The sequence below is a fragment of the Macrotis lagotis genome, chromosome X, assembly GCF_037893015.1.
Source record: "Macrotis lagotis isolate mMagLag1 chromosome X, bilby.v1.9.chrom.fasta, whole genome shotgun sequence".
Classification (NCBI taxonomy): Eukaryota; Metazoa; Chordata; class Mammalia; order Peramelemorphia; family Peramelidae; genus Macrotis; species Macrotis lagotis.
This window is the reverse complement of record NC_133666.1, coordinates 697,574,088-697,598,195: the sequence shown is the minus strand read 5'-3', so window position 1 is coordinate 697,598,195 and position 24,108 is coordinate 697,574,088. Positions and strand designations below refer to the sequence as shown.

Sequence of the window (24,108 nt, the reverse complement as noted above, 5' to 3'; positions counted from 1 at the left end):
CCTCTCTGAAACCCAGGATTAAATCAGGAACTTCTTGGGCAAATGAAAGCAGCACTTAGTTTCCATGGAGAGCTTTATTCATTCCTGAGTTCAGAGTGATAGAGGGATGTCATTGTGGGGCGCTATTAGGAGAATCCAGGCTCTTGTTGTCACAGTCGCTCTCTGGGTCCTCTCGAGAAGGCCTCTGCGCTGGCTGGATCCTGGCTACCATAGTGGGGTTGAAGACAGAGGTATTCCCTGGCTTTAGGGCCAAGCCTTTGAGATCGGTGGTGGAACCCAAGCCCAAAGACCTGCTCAAAGGAGAGTTCCTATTTAGCTTGGGGCCCAGGTGAAAGGTGGAGGGAAGCAGGCTAGGCAGTAGGCAGGGAGTACCCTGCTCCTGGAAGGCGCCATTGGAGGGATGCAGGAGGACTAAGGGAGAGCCTGCATGGACCTAGAGGGGCCTCCAGACTCAAAATTCTAATGACTCTGGGGCCTGACCAGTAGGACACCCAGGCCTCAGGGGCTCTTACCAGGGAAAGCCAGGGCATTGGAGCTTGTGGGTGGGGTTTCTGGAGAGCCAGGAGGGATGAAAACCACCAGGGTTAAGCACCAAAGGAGTCAGATTAACCATTCTGTGGAAAGACAGTGGACGTGGGACCTGGACAAAGACTCAGTCACCCCAGCTGACCCTGATCCTCCCTTCTCCTGCCTTCCCTATCCTGCCTCAGCCATTTCCTGTTCTAAGGGCCCCTCTCAGACTGACATTCTCTCTTCTCTATTCTGAGGTCCTTCCCAGTCCTAAAAAAATTCAAGTTCTCCTGTCTCTCCCCTCCTCATCAGAACTAGAGCTGGACCCTGTCTTGCCCCCCCACTCTTCTTTGACCGGTTCCTGGGGGCTGGGCTCCCCAATTGCTCTACCTCTTAGGGGGTGCTGAAAGTCCTGTCCAGTTTAGCTGCATGACCTTCACTTCAGAGTTTGGACCAGCCAATGTGTCTGTCTGTGGGAAACAAGGAGATTTCCTGACCTTTATGGTCGTCCTAATATTGATATTCAATATTCAATATTGATTGACTGTTGTTCAGACATTGCCTAAATTACTTTCATTGAAAAAGAAAGGAATCAGAGACCAAATGAAGGTTAAAAAGTTCAGACTCCAGGGGCCTAGTCACAGTGAAAAGATATTAGATACACGACCTCTTTCTGCCAACACCTTGCTTCCTCTCTCGGTTCATCTGAACGGATGGAGTGATAGGCCCCTTGGTCTCTCTGGTCCCTTCCAGTTCTATGGTTCTGAGCTAGGACTCTCCTAAGTCAATGTTGACATCCTCTCCCACTGGAATCAGAGGCAGAACTTGCCCCCAGTGCATAGCCCAGCAAGTGCTTCAGAAAAGGTCAGGCTTCTGGGCAAGTCACTCGGACTCCCCTGTTCCTTTGGCCCTTTTCTGTGGCCAGCTAGGCCACCAGACATCCTGACCTGTGACTCTCCAAAGAAGACCCCCAGGACAGGAAGCTCCTTCCCTTCCAAGGCAGCCAGTTGCTCTTCCAGAGAGCTCTTGTGAAAAATCTAAAGCTGCCCCTCTGCAATTTCTATGCTCCTTGTGCTGCTCTCTCAGGACAAGATCAACAATTCTAAAATGTCTTCCATGTTACAACCCTTCAGTGAGTGTCCTCTAAACTTTCTCCTTTCCAAGTTAAGTGTCCCCAGTTTTTTTCTGGGGACCTTTGTAAGGCCATAGTCCCCAAATTCATCACTATTCTGAATGCTTTCCTCTGGACATCCTGCAGTTTTTCAATGTCTCTTTTAAAATGGGGTGCCCAGAAATCAACATCATCCTCCATGGTGCAGGCTGACCAAGTAAGAAGACTGATCACAGCCCTTGGCTTCAAACATGATGCCTCTAATGAGAAAGCTCAGGATCCCACTGGGGCTGTTCTGTCAGGATTCACTCAGTAAGCTTTTAAACCACTAAGATTTCCACCCAAATCTTCTTTGGTTGGTCTGGTCTTTCTCCACATGCCATATTTATTTGGGCCTTTTATGCCTAATCCCATGCCATCTTACTACATGTGGCCCCCTCCTACAGATGGCCAAGATCTTGAACAATTTTGACAAAAGTAGAGAAGAGCAGACACAAACCTGTTCGTTGGAGAGAGGAGGGAAAGGACCAAAGACTCTGGGCATGTAAGTGACTGGAATGGATGGTCGGCTGGAAGTGGTTTGGGCGCCTGGCAATTGGGACAAGATGCTGCTCCCCGCAGATTGGGAATGATGTAGTCTATAGATCTCCTTCTTCTTTCTCTTCAGTCTGGCATCTGTGACAGATAACCATTTGAGTAAGCATTGTGTAGCCTGAAAAAGAGGCCCAGAGCTAATCTTCAGCTTCAGCCCTAGGGCCCTTTTAGATTTACTGGCCCTAGAATCCAGCTGAAGAGTATCCTGAAGGGAATCTGAGTAAGAAAGGACCACCCAAGTTCTGAAGTCAGTTGACTACATAGGAGAAGAAATCCTCAACCAGTGGTTTTCCACCCTCTACCTAAAGACTTTCCTCTAATGGAAATTCACTACCTACCAAGGCAACCCATTCTAACTATGGAGAGGCCCTATTGTGAAAGAATTCATCCATATGCTCTGCCTAGGTTTGCCTCTGAAACTTCTCCTAGCTGTTTCTAACTCTGCTCTGCTCTCCAAAGGATCCCAGAATCTCAGCTTGGACAGGACCACAGAGGTTCTGGTCTGGCTCCGATTTCAAAGACTTCCACTGCACAGGAACCCTAAGTGACTTAACCTGTTCCTTTGGGGGCAGCCCTGCTTCTCTGTGGCTTCTGCCCACTGACCCTAGTTTTGGCCAGAGGGGTTAACAACGCCTTTTTACTTGACAGTCCTTCAAATACCTGAAGGTGACTGTCCTTTCACCCTGTGTGAAGACATTCTAGTCCAGGGTAGGGGGAAGAGAAGCTTATAGCCTTTTGACACATCTGCTTGTCAGTGATGTTTTAGACATATCTTGCATTCAATGGACTTGGGATTAAATTCTGACCCTGTCCCTTAACCACTCCAGAAACTCAGTTTGCTTACCTAAGACTCTTAAAAAGAACATACTACTTTGTGAAGAAGCAGAAAAGTCTATTAGGATGCTGAGGGACTGTCAATTTTATAACCCTGGGAATAACAACTCTAATGATGGAAAAGAATGGGAACAATTTAAGATCATAGTTTTTCATTCCACCCATCAACCTATAAGGCAGTCCTTCAACATTATTCACCCAGTAAGTATCCCCTCCTGGAGATTCAGTTGACATTACAGGTTGTTTGGTTAGTTGGTTCTTGTCCTTGATTATTGAAAAAAACCAAGTGATATCACTATAGAGACAAATTTACAGTATGTCTAACTGTGGCTGATCAGACCAATATGAGCTCAGAATGCTCTACCACAGGTCAAGCATAAATAGTCCATGTGAACATCTGGGATGGTTCCTCTAAATTTACATATCTCATGCTTCTTTTGAGCTGCTTCCAATTCTTCCTTGCTCATTGAGCAAATGCCATGCTAGGTGATCCTATGCCAATGACTCCCATGCTACCCAATCAATTCCAAAGTTCTTTGAGAGAACTTCAGGGTTTCCCTATATTGCTTCTTCTGACCCCCTTGTGATCATTTGCCCTTTGTGAGTTTTATATAAAATCATCTTTTTGGCAAGCTTATGTTTGGCCTTCTAAAAACATGGCCAGCCCATCACAGTTTTGCTTTCTGTAGTAATGACTGAATGCTTGGCAATTTACCTGACCTCAATATCCAGTACTGTATTTGCCAGGTGATCTTCAGAATCTTCCTAAGACAATTTAATTGGAAGTTATTCAGTTTCCCGGTATGGCACTGGGAGACTGTCCAGGTTTCAACAGCCTACAGCAATGAGATCAGAACAGTGGCTCTCTAGTCAGTATACCTCTTCTCTCCCTCACTTTCTTTCAGAGACTCCCAACTATTGAGCAGGTTCTGGCAATGCATGTGTCAAGCTCATTATCAATATGTACCTACTTGGAAAGAACCCTGTCGAGTTAAGTGAACTTATTCACAGTATTCAAAACTTCTCCATTTGCTGTAATTGATGCTTCAACATAAGATGTGGTGCTGGCTGATGGAGCACCTGGGTTTTCTTGGTGTTAATAGGCTAGGCCAAAATTGGCACAAGCAGCAGACAACTGATTCATATTGTGTTGCATCTCAGTTTCAGAGACTTCAATGAATATACAATCATGTGCAAACAAAGTCATGCACCAACATTCCCCCCACTTTGGTCTTGGCTTATGCCCTTTTCATGTTGAAGAATTTACCATCAGTGCAGTATCTGACCTTGATGAAGGTGTTTGATAATATGACTGAAAACATCATGCTAAAAAGTATGGGAGCAAGGATGCAGCCATGTTTCATTCCCCTGGTGACCAGGAAATCATGAGAGCATTGTCCACTATCTAGAACCCGGGCAGGCCCATCATCATGAAACTGGCATACAATATTCATGAACTTCTCTGGGCTAGCTGATTTTGACATAATTTTTTCATAAGCCCTCAAAACTGGATAGTATCAAAGGCCTTGGTCAGATCTACAAAAATTATATACCATTCTGCTCCTGGCATTTTTCTTGAAGTTTGTTAAGCAGCAAACACCATATTCACTGTTCCTCAATATTTTCTGAAGCCAAAATGGTTCTCAGGTAAGTGACCATCTTCCAGGTGAAGGACCAACCTATTGAGGATGATTCTGGCAAGAATCTTACCAGCAATGACTGAGAAAAACACCCTTGTGATTTTTACAAGAAAATCTATTCCCTTTACCTTTAAAGTGATAGACAATGTCAGCTTCCTTGAATTCCTAGGAAATAACCTCTTCTTGCCATGTAACTTGGATAATTTCAGTCAGTCAATGGACACCCCCACACACACTTTGTAAATCTCAGTTGGAATAGAATCAGTATCTAATGTTTTGCCACTTGAAAGGCCTAATGGCATGCAAAACCTCTTCTTCAGTTGGAGCTTCAGTTAGGGATGGATTGACTTCAACGAGGTAAATAGTCAATGGCTTATGTATTAATGGATAATAGTCTATTAAAAACACTATGTAAATGTTCAACCCATATTTCTAGGATCATGTCCTTATTATTAATCAATGTGGCTCCATCAGTACTGAGTAGATGAGATGCACCTTATATTTCTGGCCCATAAATAGCCTTCAGCATATCATAAAAGCACTTTGGTTTGTTATTGTCTTCATAAAGCTGAATTTCACCTGCCTTTTTACCGAGCTAAGAGTCCTGCATCAATCTAAGTTTCACTGGTATTTTACTTTTTATGGAATTAAATGTTGTCTCTTTAGAAATGGATGAACTATCCTCCTAATAAATCCTATGGAGTTCTCTTTTTTCATTTAGCAGTGCCTGTATTTCTCCATTATTTTCATTCAACCAGTCTTGATGTGCTCTGACCCAGAGAAGCAAATGCAGTGCTGTAAACCAAATCTCTGAAAGATGTTCTTCTGTTCCGCTTTGGCAACTTGGGTTGTATTGGTTCAGCTTTTCCTCGAAATTAGCAACAAACTGTTCAGAGAGAGACGCTATTCTCTTGACATTAGTTTTTCTGGCAGTCATTTTGCCATGGGGTCTCTGCTTCAATTGAATATGAATATTTAGCTTGGAAAGGATGAGTCTGGGATCAGTCCAGCATTCTGCAACACACACACACACACACACACCACTCACATGCTCTCTGTCACTTCTCCTTACAAGCACATAGTCTATTAGATGCCAATATTTTTTTTTGCAAGGCAAATGGGGTTAAGTGGCTTGCCCAAGGCCACACAGCTAGGTCATTATTAAGTGTCTGAGACCAGATTTGAACCCAGGTACTCCTGACTCCAGGGTCAGTGCTTTATCCACTTGTACCACCTAGCCGCCCTAGATGCAAATATTTGCTGAGAGGATTCATCCATTACTTCATTTAGGTAAACAAAAGACAGCATTTGTGATAAGGTCATGAGATGCATAAATCTTTAGTAGTAGGTAATCATTGCTGTTGCTGTTGCCAACTCCATACTTCCCAAGGACTCCCAGAGACAGGAATTACTAGACCAGCAATTGTGCAAAGTGCTGAGGATACTATTTAATAAATCCCAGGGGTTCCAACCCCAGGATCAAATACAAAATCCTGTTTGCCACTCAAAGCCCTTTCTAACCTGCCCTCCCAGACCTTTCCTATTTTCTCAAAGCTTACACCCTACCAACATAGTCTGCAACCCGGTGACACTGGCCAAAGCTCCATTTCCTCACTCCAGGCATTTCCCCCAGCTGTCCCCCACCCCTGGAATGTTCTCCCTCCTCATCTCCACCTCCTAGCTTCCTTTTAGTCACAGCTAACATTGCACCTTCTATGGGAAGCCCCCTTCAGCCTTAATGTTATGACCTTCCCCATAACAATCCAGACTTTAACACACTCTCTTTCCTCTTGCTCTGCAAAGTTTCAGCTCCTGCCTTCTCCTGAGACCCGGGCTCTCTCTGGAGCCACCTAGAGCTCCTTGCCTCAAACTACTTAATATAGAGAAATGCCTGCAGCATAGTTTGAGAAATACTAAGTAGGCAAGGAATATATAAGGGAGCTTTCTTCACAACTGCTCTCTAAGGCAGAGGGGAGAATATCACCATTGATTTTTGTTCTTTTTTTCACCAATTTTCTTTCTTTTTTTTTAAGGTTTTTGCAAGGCAAATGGAGTTAAGTGGCTTGCCCAAGGCCACACGGCTAGGTAATTATTAAGTGTCTGAGGTTGGATTTGAACCCAGGTACTCCTGACGCCAAAGCTGGTGCTCTATCCACTGCGCCACCTAGCCGCCCCTATTCACCAATTTTCAAAGTAACAATCTGATGTGTGGAGGTTGAAATCATTTATCTAAGGACCCTGACACTTCAGTAAGACTGGGCGAGCTTCAAAGGAGTCTCTCTTCCCACAAATGTTTATCTTTTTTTTTTTTTGGTTTTTGCAAGGTAGTGGGTTTAAAGTGACTTGCCAAAGGTCACACAATTAGATAATTATTAAGTGTCTGATGCCAGATTTGAACTCAGGTCCTTCTGACTCCAGGGCTGGTGCTCTATCCACTGCGCTACCTAGCTGCCCCTCACGGATGTCTATCTTAACCCATCCAGGTATGCCCATCCTATGGCAGTTAAGGGCAGACAGGGCACAACACTGAGTCTTGATGGAGTCAGGATAGACCATGTTCAGTTTCAAGTTCAGACACTTGGTTGGTTATCCAAGAAGACCAAAATGATATCACTATGTTTGAGACAAATGACAGTGTATTCAACTATGGTTGATCAGCCCAATATGAGCTCAGAACAATCTATTGGGCTGGGCACAAAAAGTCCATGTTGGGTGACTCTGGGTAAGTTCTCTTCTACCTGCTTCAATTTGCTGAACTGCAAAAATGGCGATCCTGCTTTCTAGGCTTGTGGCTGTAAATTATTTATCACAGGGTCTGACATCACAAGGTACCCTTCTTGTCTGGTTCTTCCTGTAAGCATTCCATAAAGTGCCTGCCCTGCTTGCTGGGAGGCTTCCTCTTGTCTTGACCTGGGTCGATCTGATTATTCTTCCACTTTTCCTATGACTGGGTCAGCTTTTCTTGGATATCTTTTCTGATACTTCTTGGGCCCCTGAATTCCCCAAGAGGGCTCTCCCACACATCTTTTCATCCTCAATGGGAGGTGGGGGTGAGAGGGGAAATTCACAATCTTTCTTCTTCAGAGATTTATTCCAGGGCATCACTAGAAGAAACTGGAGTTAGAAAGTTGGAGAATCACAGTGGCTGAAAATACTGCAAGTGGGAAGTTTTTCCAGAGATCACTGTAGCCCAAATCTTGATTTTAAAAATAAATGTCCTTGCCCACTTTTATTCCATTACAGAGATGCTTTCACTACATTGTTGTCCCTTCCCAACAATGCACCCATTCCCCTGGGACCTTTCTTTGTAACAGAATAGAATTAACAAAATTGACTAGAGTTTGATCTAATAAAAAAAAAATCCACATACACACACACACACACACACACACACACACACAAACACCACACACATATGCTAGCCCTCCCTGGGTTTGTCAAACTAACAAGGCTTTGTTCTGTACCCCACCTTTTTCTAGAGCAGCCTGTTTCACCATTAGTTCTCATCTGGAGTCACAACTGAACATAACATTGATCTTGTTTCTAACGTCCTTTGAAGTATTCTCTGACATTATTGCAGCCATTGTGTAATTTTTCTCCTGGATCTATATTTCCTTCAAGCAAATATTCCTCTGTTCAACTACATTCTTCATGACCATCACTTTTTATGTGCTTATCTTCCACCACAATTCATTCAGTCATCCCCCAACAAATGTGCACCCACTGTCTTCAATTTCTGATTTCCACAAGAAGTGATACAACACCTACTTTCATATTTATGAGACCTTTCCTGTATCTTGGAACTCCTTGGGGTCCTCTACCTAGTAGCAGTACCTCTGTATCAGAGGGCATTTATGCTCTAGTAAATTTTCCAGTATTGTTCTGAATTGTTTCCACAGGAGTTCAAACAATTCACAGTTTCACCAATGGTATATTAGCTACACATATAATGTCCACGTTCCCTGTTATTCTACAGTCTGACAAAGAGTCCTTGGAGTAACTTGTAGCTTCACTCTGTTCCTTCTCATGATCTTTACTGGAGTCCAGGATCTCAAATTCAACCAGAGAAACACTATCAAATTAATTCTTGGAAGATCAATTATACTAAAAATCCAAATTTATACAGCACCATGTGGCTTATGTTCACATTCATGGACTCATTGAGGGGGCTCCAAGAGGGGTTATTTTATCCAACCTGTTCCTCAACAACAATTCACGCCCCTCTGCAGCATCTTTGGCTTGCCCAGGATCACAGCAAGCACAAGGTTTTCTGCTTTCTGGTATCCCAGGTATCCTTATCTTTAAGTGGTCATCTGTAAAATGAAGGGCAAATGGAGCAGGCGATCTGGCTTCTCTCCCAGTTGTAAGATTTACAATGCCATGAACCTTATTCAACGATCCGGGTCATCCACGTGGAGCGAATCACTGGTTTGCCAAAGTTGTTAGACATTGGCCACGCTCCCATTCAAAAGTGACGTTATACCGAGTGCTTCAAACCCTTCAATGATATTTCAGAAGTTTGGTTTAGCAATCCTGACAGGAAAAAAAATCAAACCAAAGTATCTGGAGAGTGGTACCCGGTTCATGAGAAGGAAGAGAGGCTGCACAGAATCCCAAAGTGCGGACAATTCTGAGAGGTCTGTTTTAGAGAGGACAAACGGGAGGTGTCGTCCAGAGGAGGGCAGCCACTGCAGTAAGGGGCACGGAAACTCTGATAACGGAACTGAGGCCGAAAAAGGCCTTTTGAAGCTTACGAACTATTAAGGCCGCCTCCTCCTCCCATGGACCCCCAGGAACGGTTCTAGAGAGGCTCGGGTGAAGGAAAGGGGGCCATTTAGTGGGGAGAGGGGGGTGGTCTCCGAGGCTTAGGCTGAAGGGCTGTCCGCTGCCTGGCCTACACCGCCCGGGGAGGGGGTCGTGGTGGTGACTCCCCGGCCCAGGTGCCCCGGGGCGCCCCCCCGCGGAGGGGCGGGCATCACCTTGGGCATAAGCGTTGACTTGCAGCATCCTCCTCTTCAGATGGTCCAGCCTCTGCCGAAGCTCCGGGGCGCCCATGTTGTTGTAGCGATTGAGGTCTCCCTGGAGAATCTGGAAGAACCTGCCCTGGGCCCGCGGGGAGGGGAGGGGGGGATGAGCACGCGCGCCGCGCGCCCCCCGCCGCCCCGCGCGCCCCCGCCGCCCCGCCGCCCCGCCGCCCCGCGCGCCCCCGCCGCCCCGCGCGCTCCCGCCCCCGCCGCGCGCCCCCGCCCACCGTGAGGAAGGACACCAGGCCGCGGCGCTCGCGCTCCTCCTGCTTCCACTTGCGCAGCACGCGCTCCGCCAGCGCCGGGGTGCGCTCCACGCTGCGGAGGAGATGGCGCAGGGCGCGCGCCGTGTAGGCCACGGCCTGCAGCTCGAAGGCCTCCTCGGAGATGAGCTCGCAGAAGGAGCAGGTCAGCGGGCGCTCCAGGTCGAACTCGTCCAGGACTTCCATCCCCGCCCTGCAGCGACACGCGCGCGCGCCGCCCGCCGGGCTCAGGGGCGGGGCCGGCGGCCGGGGGCGGGGCGCGGCCGGGGGGCGGGGCCGGAGCCCAGGCTCGGGGCGGAGGAGGAGGGCGCGGGGCGGAGCCGGGCGGGCGGCGGCGGGCGGAGGGGGCGCGGCCGGGCGGCGCGGGGCGAGGCCGGGGCGGGGCCGGGGCGGCCGGGGCGGGGGCTCAGCGGGGAGCCGGGCGGGCGGCGGCGGCCGCGCGGGGACGGCGGGGGCGAGGGCAGCGGGGCCGCGGGGGCGGCGGGCACCACGATGGTGGGCACCCGGGCCTGCAGGGACGGGCAGGGCGGGAGCGCCGCCGCCGGGGCGCGGGGCGGGGCCAGGGACAGCGCGGAGGGCGCCGGCGCGGCGGGCACGAAGGCCAGCGTGGAGGGCGCCGGCGCGGCGGGCACGAAGGCCAGGGTGGAGGGTGCCAGGGCCGCGGGCGGGAAGGCGCGGGGCGGGGAGGGGGAGGGCAGGGGCGGGGGGGCGGGGGAAGAGCCGGGGCGGAGGGGCGGGGCCACCATGAGGGCCGGGAGGGGGCGGGGCTCTCCTCCCGGGGGGGGCGGAGGGAGGGGGGGGGTCGGGGGGGGGACGGTGCTGCCGGAGGAAGGCGGGGGGGCGGGGCCGCTCCCGGGAGGGGCGGGGGCAGCGCGAGGAGGGAGAGAGAACAGACGGAGGGCGGGGCTTCCGAGGAGGGGCGGGGCCTCTGGGGGAGGGGAGGGAGAGGGGGCGGCGGGGCGGGGGAGGGGAGGCGGGGGCCCGACGCCGGAGGCGGCACACACCAGCTCGGGCGCCCACTGCCGCAAGGGAGGCCTGTGTTTCCACGGAGACGGTCGCAGCCTGAATCATCTCCTCCTAGGGCCCGGAAGTGGCCCTGGGCGTTCCGGCCAATCCTACGGGGGGCCCCGCCCCCCCCGCCGCCCCGGGCCCAATCAGAGCTCGGGACGGCCGCTAGACAATGGCCGGGGGCGGGCCCGGGTTCTCGTCCCGCCCCTCCGACGAGAGCTGGGGGCGGGACTCGGGCGCCGGGCCAGTAGCAGAGGAGGGGCGGGGCCGGCGGGCTCTTCGGCGCCGCCGCCTCCCCGCCGGCCCGGCCCGGGCTGCGGCCGTGCCAGGCCCCCGCGGCTGTGCCAGGGCCCCCCGCGGCCGTGCCGGGCCCCCGCGGCTGTGCCAGGGCCCCCCGCGGCCGTGCCGGGCCCCCGCGGCCGTGCCGGGCCCCCGCGGCCGTGCCGGGCCCCCGCGGCCGCTCCGACCCCTCCGGTCGCCCCCTTCCTCCTGCCCCTCCTCGCCGCACTCCCTTCCGCGGGCCCAGAGGGCCCCCCGCCCCTGCCTGGCGCCCCAGCGGACGGGGCTCCTTGCTGGGCTCCCGCGTCGGAAGCGGGCGCCCCCTCTCCGGCCCCGAGGGGCGCCTGAATGGAGGAGGGCCTGACCCACCGGTGCCGCCTGGTCTGAAACAGGAATGGCCCAGGTCACCCCAGCCAGCACCCCAGACTTAGGGCTCCGAAGCTCCTGCCCGACCCAGAAGGCCGCCCGGGGCAAGCCCGTTTGTCTTGTTCGGCCACACTTAAGGTTGCAAGAGAACAGCGTTTTTGGTGCAGGGAGAAGTGAAAGAGATGAAAAAGGGAAGGAAACAATGAAAAGACAGCAGCCGAGGACTCAAACAGCCAGAAGGAAAGCAGAGGGGAGTTCAGAAGGGACCCAAGCCAGGGCAGCTTACATGCTACATTTAATAAACAGTTTTAAAGGTTGTGGACGGTAGCGCTATCACGGTTTCCTTGTGGGGATTGTTTTCCTTTTACTCCTCCATTTTTGGTTAATCTTGACCTCACAGGTTCAAAACAACCCACGGGATATAAAAACCTGCTTAGAGCCTTCATCGTTCCTTAGATAAGAAGCCAAAGGAAAAATCGCACCTGTCCCTGACTTCTTGGAGACATGTAAATCCTCCTCCTCGGTCTATTTGCGAGACAGCCAAATGTAGTTTAAAGGGCGGCTAGGTGGCACAGTGGCTAGAGCGCCGGCCCTGGAGTCAGGAGGACCTGAGTTCAAATGCGGCCTCAGAGGCTTCATAATGACCTAGCTGTGTGGCCTTGGGCAAGCCGCTTAACCCCATTGCATAGCAAAAACCTAAAAAACAAAATGAAGGACAAATGTAGTTTAAATGTAACCTGACTCAGTTTCCCTATAGGGTTTATTGGATAATGTTTATTTCCTGAGGGGATAAATGAGATTATGATCAGCTTTTATGACATTCTGTATCTCTGGGAGAGCTATAGAAAAAAATCATTTAGACTTGGAGACCTGATATATGGGATGCGGGGAAGTGGGCTACGTGAATGACCAGAATATTATGAATCTACACAACTGAACAGATAATGGACAGAAAATAGGAGTTCTGAAGGGCTTGTGGTTCTATCTTCTCTTTAGCTTATGACCTGAGAGGAGGAATGTACACAATTGTAAATATGTAAAAAGATTATTTCCCGGTAGGTTTGCCCAGAAGTCTTGTCAGAATACTCGTGATTATTTCCTATTTATTTCAAGCCTGAACCTATACTTATGCATAATAATAAAATCTGGATTTTTTTTACCTCTGTAATTTCTACTTGGTGGTGAATATATATTTGGCAGCAGTTACCCACCGCATGAATTTAGGAGATATTTCTTCCATTAGATTCATAGATAATCTTTTTCTGTTCTTTGTTGGATATGGAAATGTTCATATTCATATTTTCCAAGTTCACGACAAGAAAAAGATGACCGAGGGCAGGGAAAGCAAGGGATTATCCTCGATCAGGGGTTCCCACTTTTTCTTGGTTCAGGCAGCCTTCTGTCTCAATAATTCTTTCACTGGACCCCAGGCTAAACGAAATACCTAATAGTTCGTATTGCTGTTTCCCTAGATTTCATTACCCTAAGTGCTCCTGGTCAACTGGAGAACCATAGAACTCAATGTTCTCTAAAATCCTTTAGACTCTGGGATTCTGGGACACTTTAGGACCAGGTATGGGAGAATGTCCAGGTGGAGCCTGAAGGACACTGGGCTTCTTGAAGCAACAATGACAAGTTACATTAGTATATGAGAAAGAACAGAAGGTGGATGTCAGACAAAACTACTCGGGAGCCACTGAAGACCCCAGAGCAGGGAATCGAGATGCTCAGATCTTCACGGATCAAACTCAGACTGGAATGTGACGGTGAGGTTTAGATGGATAGGAGGGACCTGTAAAGAGGCCCAACAGTCCTGGTGCCTGAGTGAGGGCAGTGGTCAGAGAGGAGAGCACAGATGTTGATAAATGAGAAGGATCTGGGAGATGGCGGCCTCATCTAGAGGCCTTCCCCCTGTCCTGTTCCTGAGTTGCAGTTGGCCTTGGAGAACCCAAGCTGACCGCTTCCAACATGTTGACACCCAGTTCTACTTGTCCGCCATGGGAGAGCAGTGTGCACACCCCATATGAGGACTGAAGGAAGTCCACAGCATGCCCAGTCCCAAGCAGCACATTTCCTATAGGGCTCCTTGGGGGTATACCTCCAAAATGCAGATAGGTTTTTAAGCCGGCTTGACATGGTAACGTCATCAGGCTTATGTTCTAGGTCTTACTTCCTAATTCCACCTTTAAATGCTCTCCTGAACCCAGATAAAATGTTTTGGAATTTTCTGCCATTAACCCAGAGACAGCTGAAGCAAATTTAACCAAAATCAAATCAAGTAGGTGCCAATGGCCAGAGAGAGAATTTTCATTGAGAATGTTCCCTTAAGCTTCCCCCATGCCTCGAATCTTCTCTCTCCTCACAATCAGCTCAGTTCTGATGTCACTCCCTTTGGGTAGCTTTCTCTGACCCTCTTGCTTCTAAGTCCCTCCTCTTCAGTTTTCCTTGTGCTGTGGTTTTTGGTAGATTGCTTATATTTACTGCCCCTATACCCATATTGATTCTGAGCTCCTTGAAGTCATAGTCTTATGGGAAGTGTTATCCTAGGGAAATGCTTGGTTACCTCTATAGAAGCTGTTTGTGTTCTGAGCTACAAAGGAAGTACAGGTAAAAATAAGTGGAGGGAGACTATTCTATTGCATATATGAGGATGGTGAGGCAATAAAATATGAAAAAATGATGCAGTGAATCAAATGGCCTTAGAGAAAAGACTGGAGTAGAAACTTTTTTAGGAAAAAAAAGCTATTAAATAATCACATGAATGAGTGGGTATTTACAATCATATGTAAGACCTGGGGTTTGGGGAAGAGACTCAGTTTTCCCTAGGACCAGTCCAAGTCAAGGCATAGATGAAGACCTAGTCCTGGTAGAAGCCTAGATGAGGAAGGTGTAGAAGAGAAAAGAATGATCAGAAATGCCCCCAAATGCCCAGATGTTCACAAGATTTCTGCCTAGGAATGGGGACATGCCAATACCTGGGAATGAGCTCCAAATCCTATAAGGGAAGGAGTCCTTTTCTGCTCAGTAACTTTGGACTGATAGGAGATGCATCAGATTCTCCCTCCACTTCCTACTAAAGCCACTATGGTTTTTAGATTTCAGGAAAACCATTTAACAAAAATATCACTTCCAACACAATTATCTTCAGGGTAAGAAAGAGAAATTCAGATTAAATTAAATTCAGAAAAATTTAGTGTAGGATAGTGAGAAAAGCTCTGTATATGGATGAAGACCTGGCATTATATCTGTTTGACTCTTAGTCTCTGGGTCTCAATTTCATCATCTGCAAAAGCTGATTGATTAAAAAAATGTAAAAAATAAAAATAAAAATAAAAAGCTCATTGATTGAAAATGGAAAGAGAGAGAGAGAGAACCAAGAGCAGAGATTAATGGAATGGGAAATTTTAAAATATGAGGGGAGATAATTGAATAAGAGATTTGGTTAGTGGAAGACTAAGAACATTGATTGATAAACAGTAACTCTTAAATCCTAATCACCATATCTAAAAAAGATAAAGAGATCACCATAAGTGGGGAAAAAAGGAAAAAAAATTCAGAAATTACTAGTGATAAGAATAGGGAAATAGAAAACTGGGGTGGCTAGGTGGTGCACTGGATAGAGCACCAGCCCTGGAGTCAAGAGTATCTGAGTTCAAATCCGGCCTCAGACACTTAATAATTACCTAGCTGTGTGGCCTTGAGCAAGCCACTTTAACCCCATTGCCTTGCAAAAACCTAAAAAAATAAAAATAAAAAAAAAATAGAAAGCTGGCCATAAGGTCAAATCCTCCCAGTGATGCTTACTGGTTGAATGAATCTGAAGACCTGGATTGAAAAATTCCATTTCTGACACTACTGGGCATGACCCCATTGGGTAAGTTATTAAATCTCCTCCAGCTTCAACTTGCTCTTCTCTAAAATGAACCTTAAAATATCTAATCCTACAAAATTGAGAACTTAAAGAGACTTACTTAGCAAAATTGGTTGGTTGGGTCCTTGTCCTTCATCATGGAAGAAGACCAAAATGACATCACCATGTTTGAGACAAATTACAGCGTGTCCAACTGTGGCTGATCAGATAGATATGAGCTCAGAATGCTCTATCACAGGTTGGGCACAAATAGTCCATGTAAACACCTAGGGTGGGTCCTCCAAACTGATGTATGTCATGTTTCCTTTTTGAGCTGCTTCAATTCTGCTCTTCTCATATAGTGCAGCCCCCTCACTGATGAGGACACACCATGCTGGGCAGTGTACAATCAACTTTAAAGATCTTCAATGAGACTTTCAGGCCTGTGTAAGTCCTCCCTAAAGTAGTTTTTTTAAGCAAGTCTACACCTGGCATTCTAACACTGTGTCCAGCCCATCGTAGTTGCCCTCTCTTTGGTAATGTTGGAATGCTCGGCAGTTTAGCTGAGAAAGGACCTCTGTCTGGGATCTTCTCCTGCCGGGTGATCTTCAGAATCTTCCTAAGACAATTTAGATGGAAGTGATTCAGTTTCCTGCCACTGGACCCAGATGGCTCTGGAGGAGAAAGTGAGACTGATGACTTAGCACAGCCCCTCCCTCACTCAAATCATTTCATGTGCATGTCATGGTCTTCTTCAAAAAATGGACAAATTTACAAAAGCATAAAACAGCTAGCTATATTAACAAAACCTAAAAAGAGGTTATCAGTAATAACATTTTGGAAAACAAAATGGAATTAAGTATAAAAGAACTTCAAAAGGAAAAACTCATGCTTCAGATGTCTTTATAAGAGAATTCTGTAAAACTTAAAAGAAAAACTGATGCCTACACTATACAAATTAGGATCAAAAATTGAGAAAGAACACACTCTTTCAAACACTTTTCATGACACAAGTTAAATGAAGTTAAGCATTTATTTATTAAGCACCTACTAGATTCCAGCCACTGGTGATCACTGAAAATGGAAAAAAAAAAAAAGCAGAGTCCCTGCTCTCAAGGAGCTTTCATTCTAATGGGAGAGACAAGAAATGTAGAAGGCAGGCAGCTGAGTCGTCCAGTGGATAGAGCACCTGAAGTCAGGAGGACCTGAGTTCAAATACAATCTCAGACAATAACTATCTAGCTGTGTGACCTTGGGCAAGTCACTTAACCCCATTGCCCTGCAAAAAAGTAAAATAGAAAAGAAAAGAAAAGAAATATGCAAGATACATGAGATAATTCACAAAGGGAAGAATCAGGAAAAACTTCATGTAGAAGGTGGGATTTTAATTTGGACCTGAAAGAAATCAGGGAAGCTAGGAAATAGAGATACCAATAGAGAGAATTCCAGGTAAGGGGCATGACCAGTGAAAAATTCTCAGAGTAGGGAGATGGACTATTATGTGGTAGGAACAGCAAAGAGGCTTTTATTACTGGATATTAAGTTATATGAAGCCAGGAAGAAAGGTATACTTAAATAAGAGAATAAAGAAAAGAAAAGCAAAAGAAAAAAGAAACTCTCTCTCTCTCTCTCTCTCTCTCTCTCAAAAACTGAAATAAAACCTCAGAAAATAATACAATTAATCCCCCAAATCATTCACCATGATCAGTTTGGAATTCTCTAAGGGTTGTAAGGATGGTTCAAAATTAGGAAAACAATGTAATTAATCAAATTAGAAATAAAATCTTAAAACACAACTGTTGCCATAAATACAGAAAATGCTTTTGATGGTTCAAAATTAATTTCTGCTTAGTATTAGCATGGAGGTATTTTTAATATAATGTTTGAAAGTAGCTTTAAACCCCAAAAATAAGCAACAGAGAAATACAACAAAGTTTTCCTTTAAATACAGGAGTAAAGCAGGAATACCTCTTTCCCCCACTATTATATTATATGGTTCTAGGAATTCTAAAAATAACAGTAAGGCAAGAGCAAAATTAAAAGTCTAACAATAGTCAAAAAGGAGACAAGCTGTCCCTGCTGACTGATGACAGGATGGCTTGCTTACAAATTAAGCAATTCAAAATTAACCCAAATTCATTAATCCTAAATTCTACAGAATTAGCAAAATAATAATAGCCTCAAGAAGTTGCAGGTAACAAAATACACTCACAAAAGCTGAGCGTTACTATATAATAAAATCCAGGAGTTAATAATGGGAAAGTGAAGATCCCTGCAAAAAAACAAACCCTACAACCTGCATTAAAAATATGAGAACCAATCCACCTTAGGGACACAGAGGGGGTGTAATGGGGGAACTATCCAATAAAGACCCAAGTCAGGGTTTGCACCTCCCTGGCACCCACATACACAGGTAGTTAATGTCTAGTTCCAGCCCAACACCTGGATGCTTGGTGAGCCAACTTCTGGTCTTGAATAACTGTGCAGGGGCTGAGTTAGGGTGCACTGTGGATTTGTTTGGGGACTTGAAGAAACTGATGATTCAGAAGTTGTGGAGACAGAATGGAATTCCCATAGAACTATTCCCTCCCTTAGCCCTCTTGTATTTTTTCCTTCTTGGCAGGAAAAGTCATAGTTCCTGGTCAATGTCCATGTGGCAGAAGGTCTCCAGGCGAGTGCCTTGGTGATCTGCACTTGGACCTTTTTTGTTGACCATTCTTATCACTTCCTTAGACAAAGGCAAAGATGATATGCTTATCAAATGACCTGAAGATTGCATAAAGCTGAGAGGGACAGATAATATGGGATATGATGGAGTCAGAACCAAAAGGATCTGGACAGGCTACAGCACTGACCTGAGTTTAGTAACATGTCATTAAGATTTGCACAGCTTTCTTTATGTCATTTGATGTTCACAATAACCCTTTGGGGGAGGTTCCATTGTTATCCCCTTTTTACTGATGAGTAAACTGAGGCTGAGGGAAATTAAATAACTTGCCTAGGGTCACACAGCTAAATAAGTCTCTAAGGCAGGGTTTGAGCATGAGTTCAATATGCTAATTCTAGCTCCCTCTAGTTTAGATGAAATTCAGTAGGAAGAAATATAAAGTCTTGTACTTGGATACCAAAAACCCAACTTCACAGTATAAGATGGGGGAGCCACAGTTAGAAAGTTGTTGTAAATACGGATCTAGGCTTTCAATGGACTTGTGTAGGCTCAATACAAGTCAGTGGAAATGGGGGGGGGGGGGGAACAAAACAAAAGCAATGAGATCTCTAACTTCATTAAAATAGATTTAGTGTCCAGTACCAGGAAAGAGAGAGTCTCTCTGGACTCTGACTTCATCAGACCAGCGTATAGTTCTTGGCATCATCATTGAAGAAGACACTGATAAGGCAGGACCTTTCCAGAGGAGAGTAACCAGGAAACTGAAGGGTCCTGACCAAGTCATTTATAGGAGAATCAGTTAAAGAATTTGTTTATCCTTGAGAGTGGTGGACTTGAAGACGATCTTTGAAATGTCATGTCGAACAGAACCTAAATTTGTTTTGTTTAGCCCCAGAGACATCATCAGGAGGAATGACTGCCAAGACATTTTTGACATTTAGTTTCAATGTCAGGAAAAAAACTAACACTTAGAACCACTAGATGGCGCCAGTCTACAGAGTCCCAGACCTGGAGTGGGGTAGGAAGACTCATCTTCATGAGTTCAGTTCCAACCTCAGACCCCATAAAAACCTGATCATTTTGATCTAAAGTAAAACAAAAGACAATTAGGTAAGACCTGAAGTGTATTCTCCTAAGATTTACAAAGAAACCTATAGATTGGTAACCATTTTGAAAATGGAAATGGATTTGGACGGTATTTATATATGACCAACAAAGGAAAAATCATTAAACCTTTTGGAGACCAGTCTATTAGGCTACACAGCTGCTTGTCCAAAAAAAAATGAATAAAATTAATACATATAAATATATGTATATATTGATATATATTTTGACAAGATAACATTGTACAGGGGTGTATCTACATCTCAACCTAATACAGTGTTATCTTGTCTAATAGAAGATGAATAGTTACCTCCTTGGATTAATGTATAATAAAGGCAGGAATCTAGGTGGTTCATTTGGAGATGAGTAGTCAAGTTTCCAGCTTTCTAATCTTCTATCTTTCTGTGACTGCAATTAACTTAGGGAGAGATTAACTTCCATACTTACAATAGTAAGAAATCAGACTTTAAACAGAAATATAGGCTGGCAAAAATTTAGCTTTCACAATACTTACTAGTTGTGCGGTCTTGGGAAAGGCTTTCACCATGTTTGTCTCAGTTTCCTCGTCTGCAAAATGAGCTAAAGAAGCAAATGACAAACCACTCCAGTATCTCTACCAAGAAAACTCCAAATGGGATCATAGAGAGTCAGACATAACTAAAATATGCCAGAAAAAAAGAGAAATGAGTTCCCTTGAACAAATATCCCATTTCATTTCTTTGGAGGTCTGCAAGCAGGAGTTGCATGACTATTTCTTGGGTATGGTGGGGTAGAGATTCCTTTCATTTGGTGATTGGATGAGATACTCTCTGAGAAAGCCTTCAGTTCTAAAATTCTGTGATCTTACACTACTATTGTTGTTCTGCCATTTTAGTCCTTTCTGACTTCATAACCTGATTTGCAAAAAAAGATTGTGTCTGAGGTCAGATTTGAACTCAGGAATATGTATCTTCCTCATTTCAGGTTTGACACTCTATGCACTGAGCACCTAATCTGCCATTTTATACCATATTTGACAATAATTTCAAAATGAATGTAGGAAAGAACTCTTTTAATACAAACTGCTGGGGAAACTAGAAAGTGGGCTGGCAGAAATTAAACTTTACCAGCATCTCATACCATGTTACAGAAATTTAAAATGGGTATATAACCCAAATATTTAAGATCATACATTCAGAAAAATTAAAAACAAATCCAATGCCTTTCACAACTATGGGAAAAAGATGAATTTTTAATCAAAAAAGACACAGGGGCAACTACAAATGACAAAATAGTTTTCATTTCTATATTTAAGTCATTATTCTTCAAATCTCCAAATTTTATATTTTATAGAATTTTATAGAATTAGACAAAGTCATAATAAAAGTCACATAGAGTAGAGGGAAGAAAAAGAATGTTAAATACAATAATGAAAAAAAGAAAATTGGCTGAAGTAGACTAGTACAATGATAATTATAAGTATTGTTAAAATATTTAAATTAATATACAATTAAAATATAATTTAATAATTCAATTAAGTATAATTATAGAGCTATAATAAGATTATGTAAACAAATTAAAATTGTATCTTTTAATACAATTTTTTTACAATTAAATTTAGAATATGATAAAAATTAACTTTTAAAAAATCTTTCCTGTAGTGGAAAAAGAAGGGACACCAAAAAGAAAACCCAGCAAGAGAACAAGATCACAAAATGAGAATATGTCTGTAAAATACTTTGCTGGTCATATTAATGTCAACAACTCCTGTTAGGTAAAAATGTTGTTGTGTCTCTTAAACTTGTGCTTAAAAAAACACGGAGAAGTGGAATTCATGATTCAGTAAAAAATTGTTCTTATGGATGTCTCATGAAATAACTTTATTTGGATTCATATATTACAACAAATTTGACTGGACTAATTTAAATAGAAAACTTCGGAATTTTTCTATTTTTTAACTTGTACCAAATAGCTTTGATGATTATAGTTTTGTTGTGTAGTTTGAAAGCTTGTTTTCCTTCTCCCTTAATTTTATTATTTGTCTTCAAATTCAGGATCATCTATTCTGCCTGTAAATGTTACCTTTTTTCCTAGTTTTATAAAATAGTTCATTGGTCATTTGATTTGTATGACACTGAATAAATAAATTAATTTAGTATTGTTATTTGTATCATATTTTCAGAGCTCAACCACTTATATAAGTTTGTCCTTATTTTCATGAAGAACATTCTGTACTCAGTTTTACAAAATCCCTGTATTTGTTGAAGGGGAAATCTCAAATATTTGATATTTGATTCTGTAGTTATTTTTAACGGAATTTCTCTTCCTCTTCTTTGTTGTGTTTGGTTGGTAGTATACAACAAAGCTGTTGAGTGATGTATTTGCTTTCTGCTACTTTTGCTGAATTTATTAGTCATTTCAATTGATTTTTAGTTGAATGTCATCTTATCAGCAAAAGAAGATAATTTTGTTTCCTCTTAATCTGTGTTTACACTCTCAATTTCTTTTCTTGTTTTAGTTAGCATCTCTAGTGTCATATTAGATAATGGTGGTGACTCCGTTAGATGGACACAAAATGCAGATGCAAACATCCTTTCATGGATGTGGTCAATGTGGAAATTCGTTTTGCTGGACAATTCATATTTTTTACAAGGGTTTTGGTTTTTGGTTTTCTTTTTATTTCAATTGAGGTAGAGGTAGGTTAAGCATACTGCATCCCTCAATAAGAAAGGGAAAAGAAAGGAAAGAGAATCATTGAAATATTATGTTTAAATTCACAGAAGAGAACAAAAGACAGGCCAGAAAGAATTAGAGGCAAGTGGAACAGCTTGAAAAAAAAGCAAATGAGACAGGACATGTAAAGTTCTTTGCATATAAACATTAGTTTTATTATTGTGATTGATAACAATTCTGAATTTGTAGTAAATATAAAAATATTTTAAACATTATTGTGGACATATTTAGTTTTTTATTAATTCTATTATAAAATTCATTTTAAATATTATTTGTTAAGTGATGAATCATAAATGTACAATTTGTTACAGATATTATAAATTCTGACTTTATTATATTTTTCCAAGGAAACATAAGTTGTACAGATCATTTTATACCAAATTCTATTTTTCTGTTCTTTTATGTTTATGGAGAGACTCATATTTTGTAAAGTTCAGCATTAAAATTAAATTATAAAATGTGCTGATAAAGGACATACTTGCTTTATCACCTGATCTTACTGGAAAACCTTTCAGTATTTCTCCATTACAGATAATGATAATTCATGGTTTCAGAGAGATACTAATTATCATATAAAGCAAAAATCCATTTAACCATTTTTGTTACTAACAGAAAAAGGTGTTGTATTTTGCTGCAACCTTTTCTATGCCCATTGACACAATCATGTGATTTTTATGATTTTTCTTACTAATGTGATCTGTTTTAGTTCTGGTTTTTCTAACATTAAACCAATCCTGCACAACTGGTATAAATCCAATTTGATCACAGTGTGTACACTTTTTAATATGTTGCTATAGCCCTTTTGCCAATACTTTTTTCAATATTTTTGAATGCTCAATAAGTCAGTTTTCATTAATTATATAGACATATTTTGAGATTTCTTTCTCTTTGTCCCTTCCTTTTTTTTTTTTAATGTTAAGGCTATATTTGTATCATAGAGGGAGTTCAAAAGAATCCTTTTTCTTATTTTTCCCAAACAATTTAGTAGTACAAATTCGTTGTAGTTTTGGAATGAAATTTTTTTTGACTGTTTGGTAAACTTCCTTGGAAATCCTACTGGTCCTGTGACTTTTTTTCCTTTATGAATTCATTTATCATTTATTTAATTTCTTTTCCAGAGGTTAAATGGTTAAAAATTCATTTAATCTGAGTATTTCATGTTTTATGAATATTCATCCATTTAATTTAATTTGCTGTCCATATATTTGGGTAACATATTTTCTAAGTGGATCCTTTATTTCCTCTTCATCTATTGTTATTTCTCCTTTCTCCATTTTTATTTTTATTTTATTTTAATTATTAAGATTCTATTTATTTTCAGTTTTACAATTTTCCCCCTGATCTTACTTCCCTCCCCTCACCCCCCCGAGGCAATTTTTTTAGTCTTTACATTGTTTCCAAGGTATAATTGATCCAAATTGATCCTTTTCCATTTTTAAAAAATAGATCATTCATTTTTTTTAATTTTTTTTTTAAATCCTGGACTTAACCATCTAAGCCAAGAGCATTTCGATACATACGACCGACCACAAAAAAGATGAATGTAAATAAAACCGTGGTCTCTCCATTTCATATTGCTTGGTTTATTTTTGAAAGGATACAATAGATTCCACACATTACTTCCGAAACTCTCTCGTGAGTTTCTGTGTCCTACCGGATTTCCTTCTTGTCTTTTTCTGTGTATTAAAAAAAAAGACTCTTTTTCAGTATCATTAATGCTTCCCAACACCGCCCCCACCCTAAAAATGGAGGGGGAACCTTGTGACAAATGAGCATCGTGGAGGAAAAGGAATCCACCCAATGACAGGTCCAGAAATGTTTGTCTTTCTTCCCCTGGAATCTGTCTGCTCTGACGGGGGAGGGGGGTGGGGAGTGGAAACATGCCTCATCCTCCGTCCCCCCGAATTAACGGCTGCCCGGGCTACTTGGGTCACAGATCCGAACGGTCTTCCCAAGTAGTTTTTCCTTTCCGAGTTCACTGTCTTTGTCTATTGATCTGGTTCTGCTGGTTTCACTCTTGGTCGGTTCATCTTTCCCTGGTGTTTCGGAAATCGTCTCTTTTGTCATTTCTTAGAGTTCGGTATAGTCTTCTCTGGTCGGGACGCCCCACGTCGTTCAGCCATTTCTCAATGGAAAGCACACCCT

General features: G+C 43.7%; 1 protein-coding gene and 1 long non-coding RNA gene across 5 annotated transcripts; both read right to left on the bottom strand.

The window, feature by feature from the left end:
* Nucleotides 1-55: 55 nt before the first annotated feature.
* LOC141502050 (uncharacterized) lies at nucleotides 56-11,090 on the bottom strand. Of its 4 annotated transcripts, none has more exons than XM_074206594.1 (7): nucleotides 10,981-11,090; nucleotides 9,941-10,169; nucleotides 9,669-9,792; nucleotides 2,121-2,296; nucleotides 901-980; nucleotides 513-614; nucleotides 56-290 (listed from the first exon to the last, which is right to left on the bottom strand). In XM_074206594.1, exons 2-7 carry the CDS (start codon nucleotides 10,160-10,162, stop codon nucleotides 110-112), a joined length of 885 nt encoding a protein of 294 aa, XP_074062695.1. In that variant the 5' UTR covers nucleotides 10,163-10,169; nucleotides 10,981-11,090; the 3' UTR covers nucleotides 56-109. The 4 variants fall into 4 exon arrangements, with proteins under 4 accessions (XP_074062695.1, XP_074062696.1, XP_074062698.1 ...); XM_074206595.1 differs by having other exon boundaries at nucleotides 56-200; XM_074206597.1 differs by lacking the exon at nucleotides 513-614 and having other exon boundaries at nucleotides 56-200.
* Nucleotides 11,091-18,829: 7,739 nt separating this feature from the next.
* Nucleotides 18,830-24,108, bottom strand: LOC141498172 (uncharacterized). Its single transcript, XR_012471574.1, has 3 exons — nucleotides 23,848-24,108; nucleotides 23,565-23,639; nucleotides 18,830-18,918 (listed from the first exon to the last, which is right to left on the bottom strand). It is a non-coding gene; the product is annotated as an uncharacterized LOC141498172 (long non-coding RNA).

What these genes read in the sequence shown, in the direction of transcription:
- LOC141502050 (XM_074206594.1), bottom strand. Translation starts at nt 10,162, where the DNA reads ATGGAAGTCCTGGACGAGTTCGACCTGGAGCGCCCGCTGACCTGCTCC. An exon ending in GCCTGGTGTCCTTCCTCACG is followed by an intron (nt 9,793 to 9,940) that starts GTGGGCGGGGGC and finishes CCGCGGGCCCAG; the next exon opens with GGCAGGTTCTTCCAGATTCT. An exon ending in CTCCTCTCTCCAACGAACAG is followed by an intron (nt 981 to 2,120) that starts GTTTGTGTCTGC and finishes TGTTTCCCACAG; the next exon opens with ACAGACACATTGGCTGGTCC.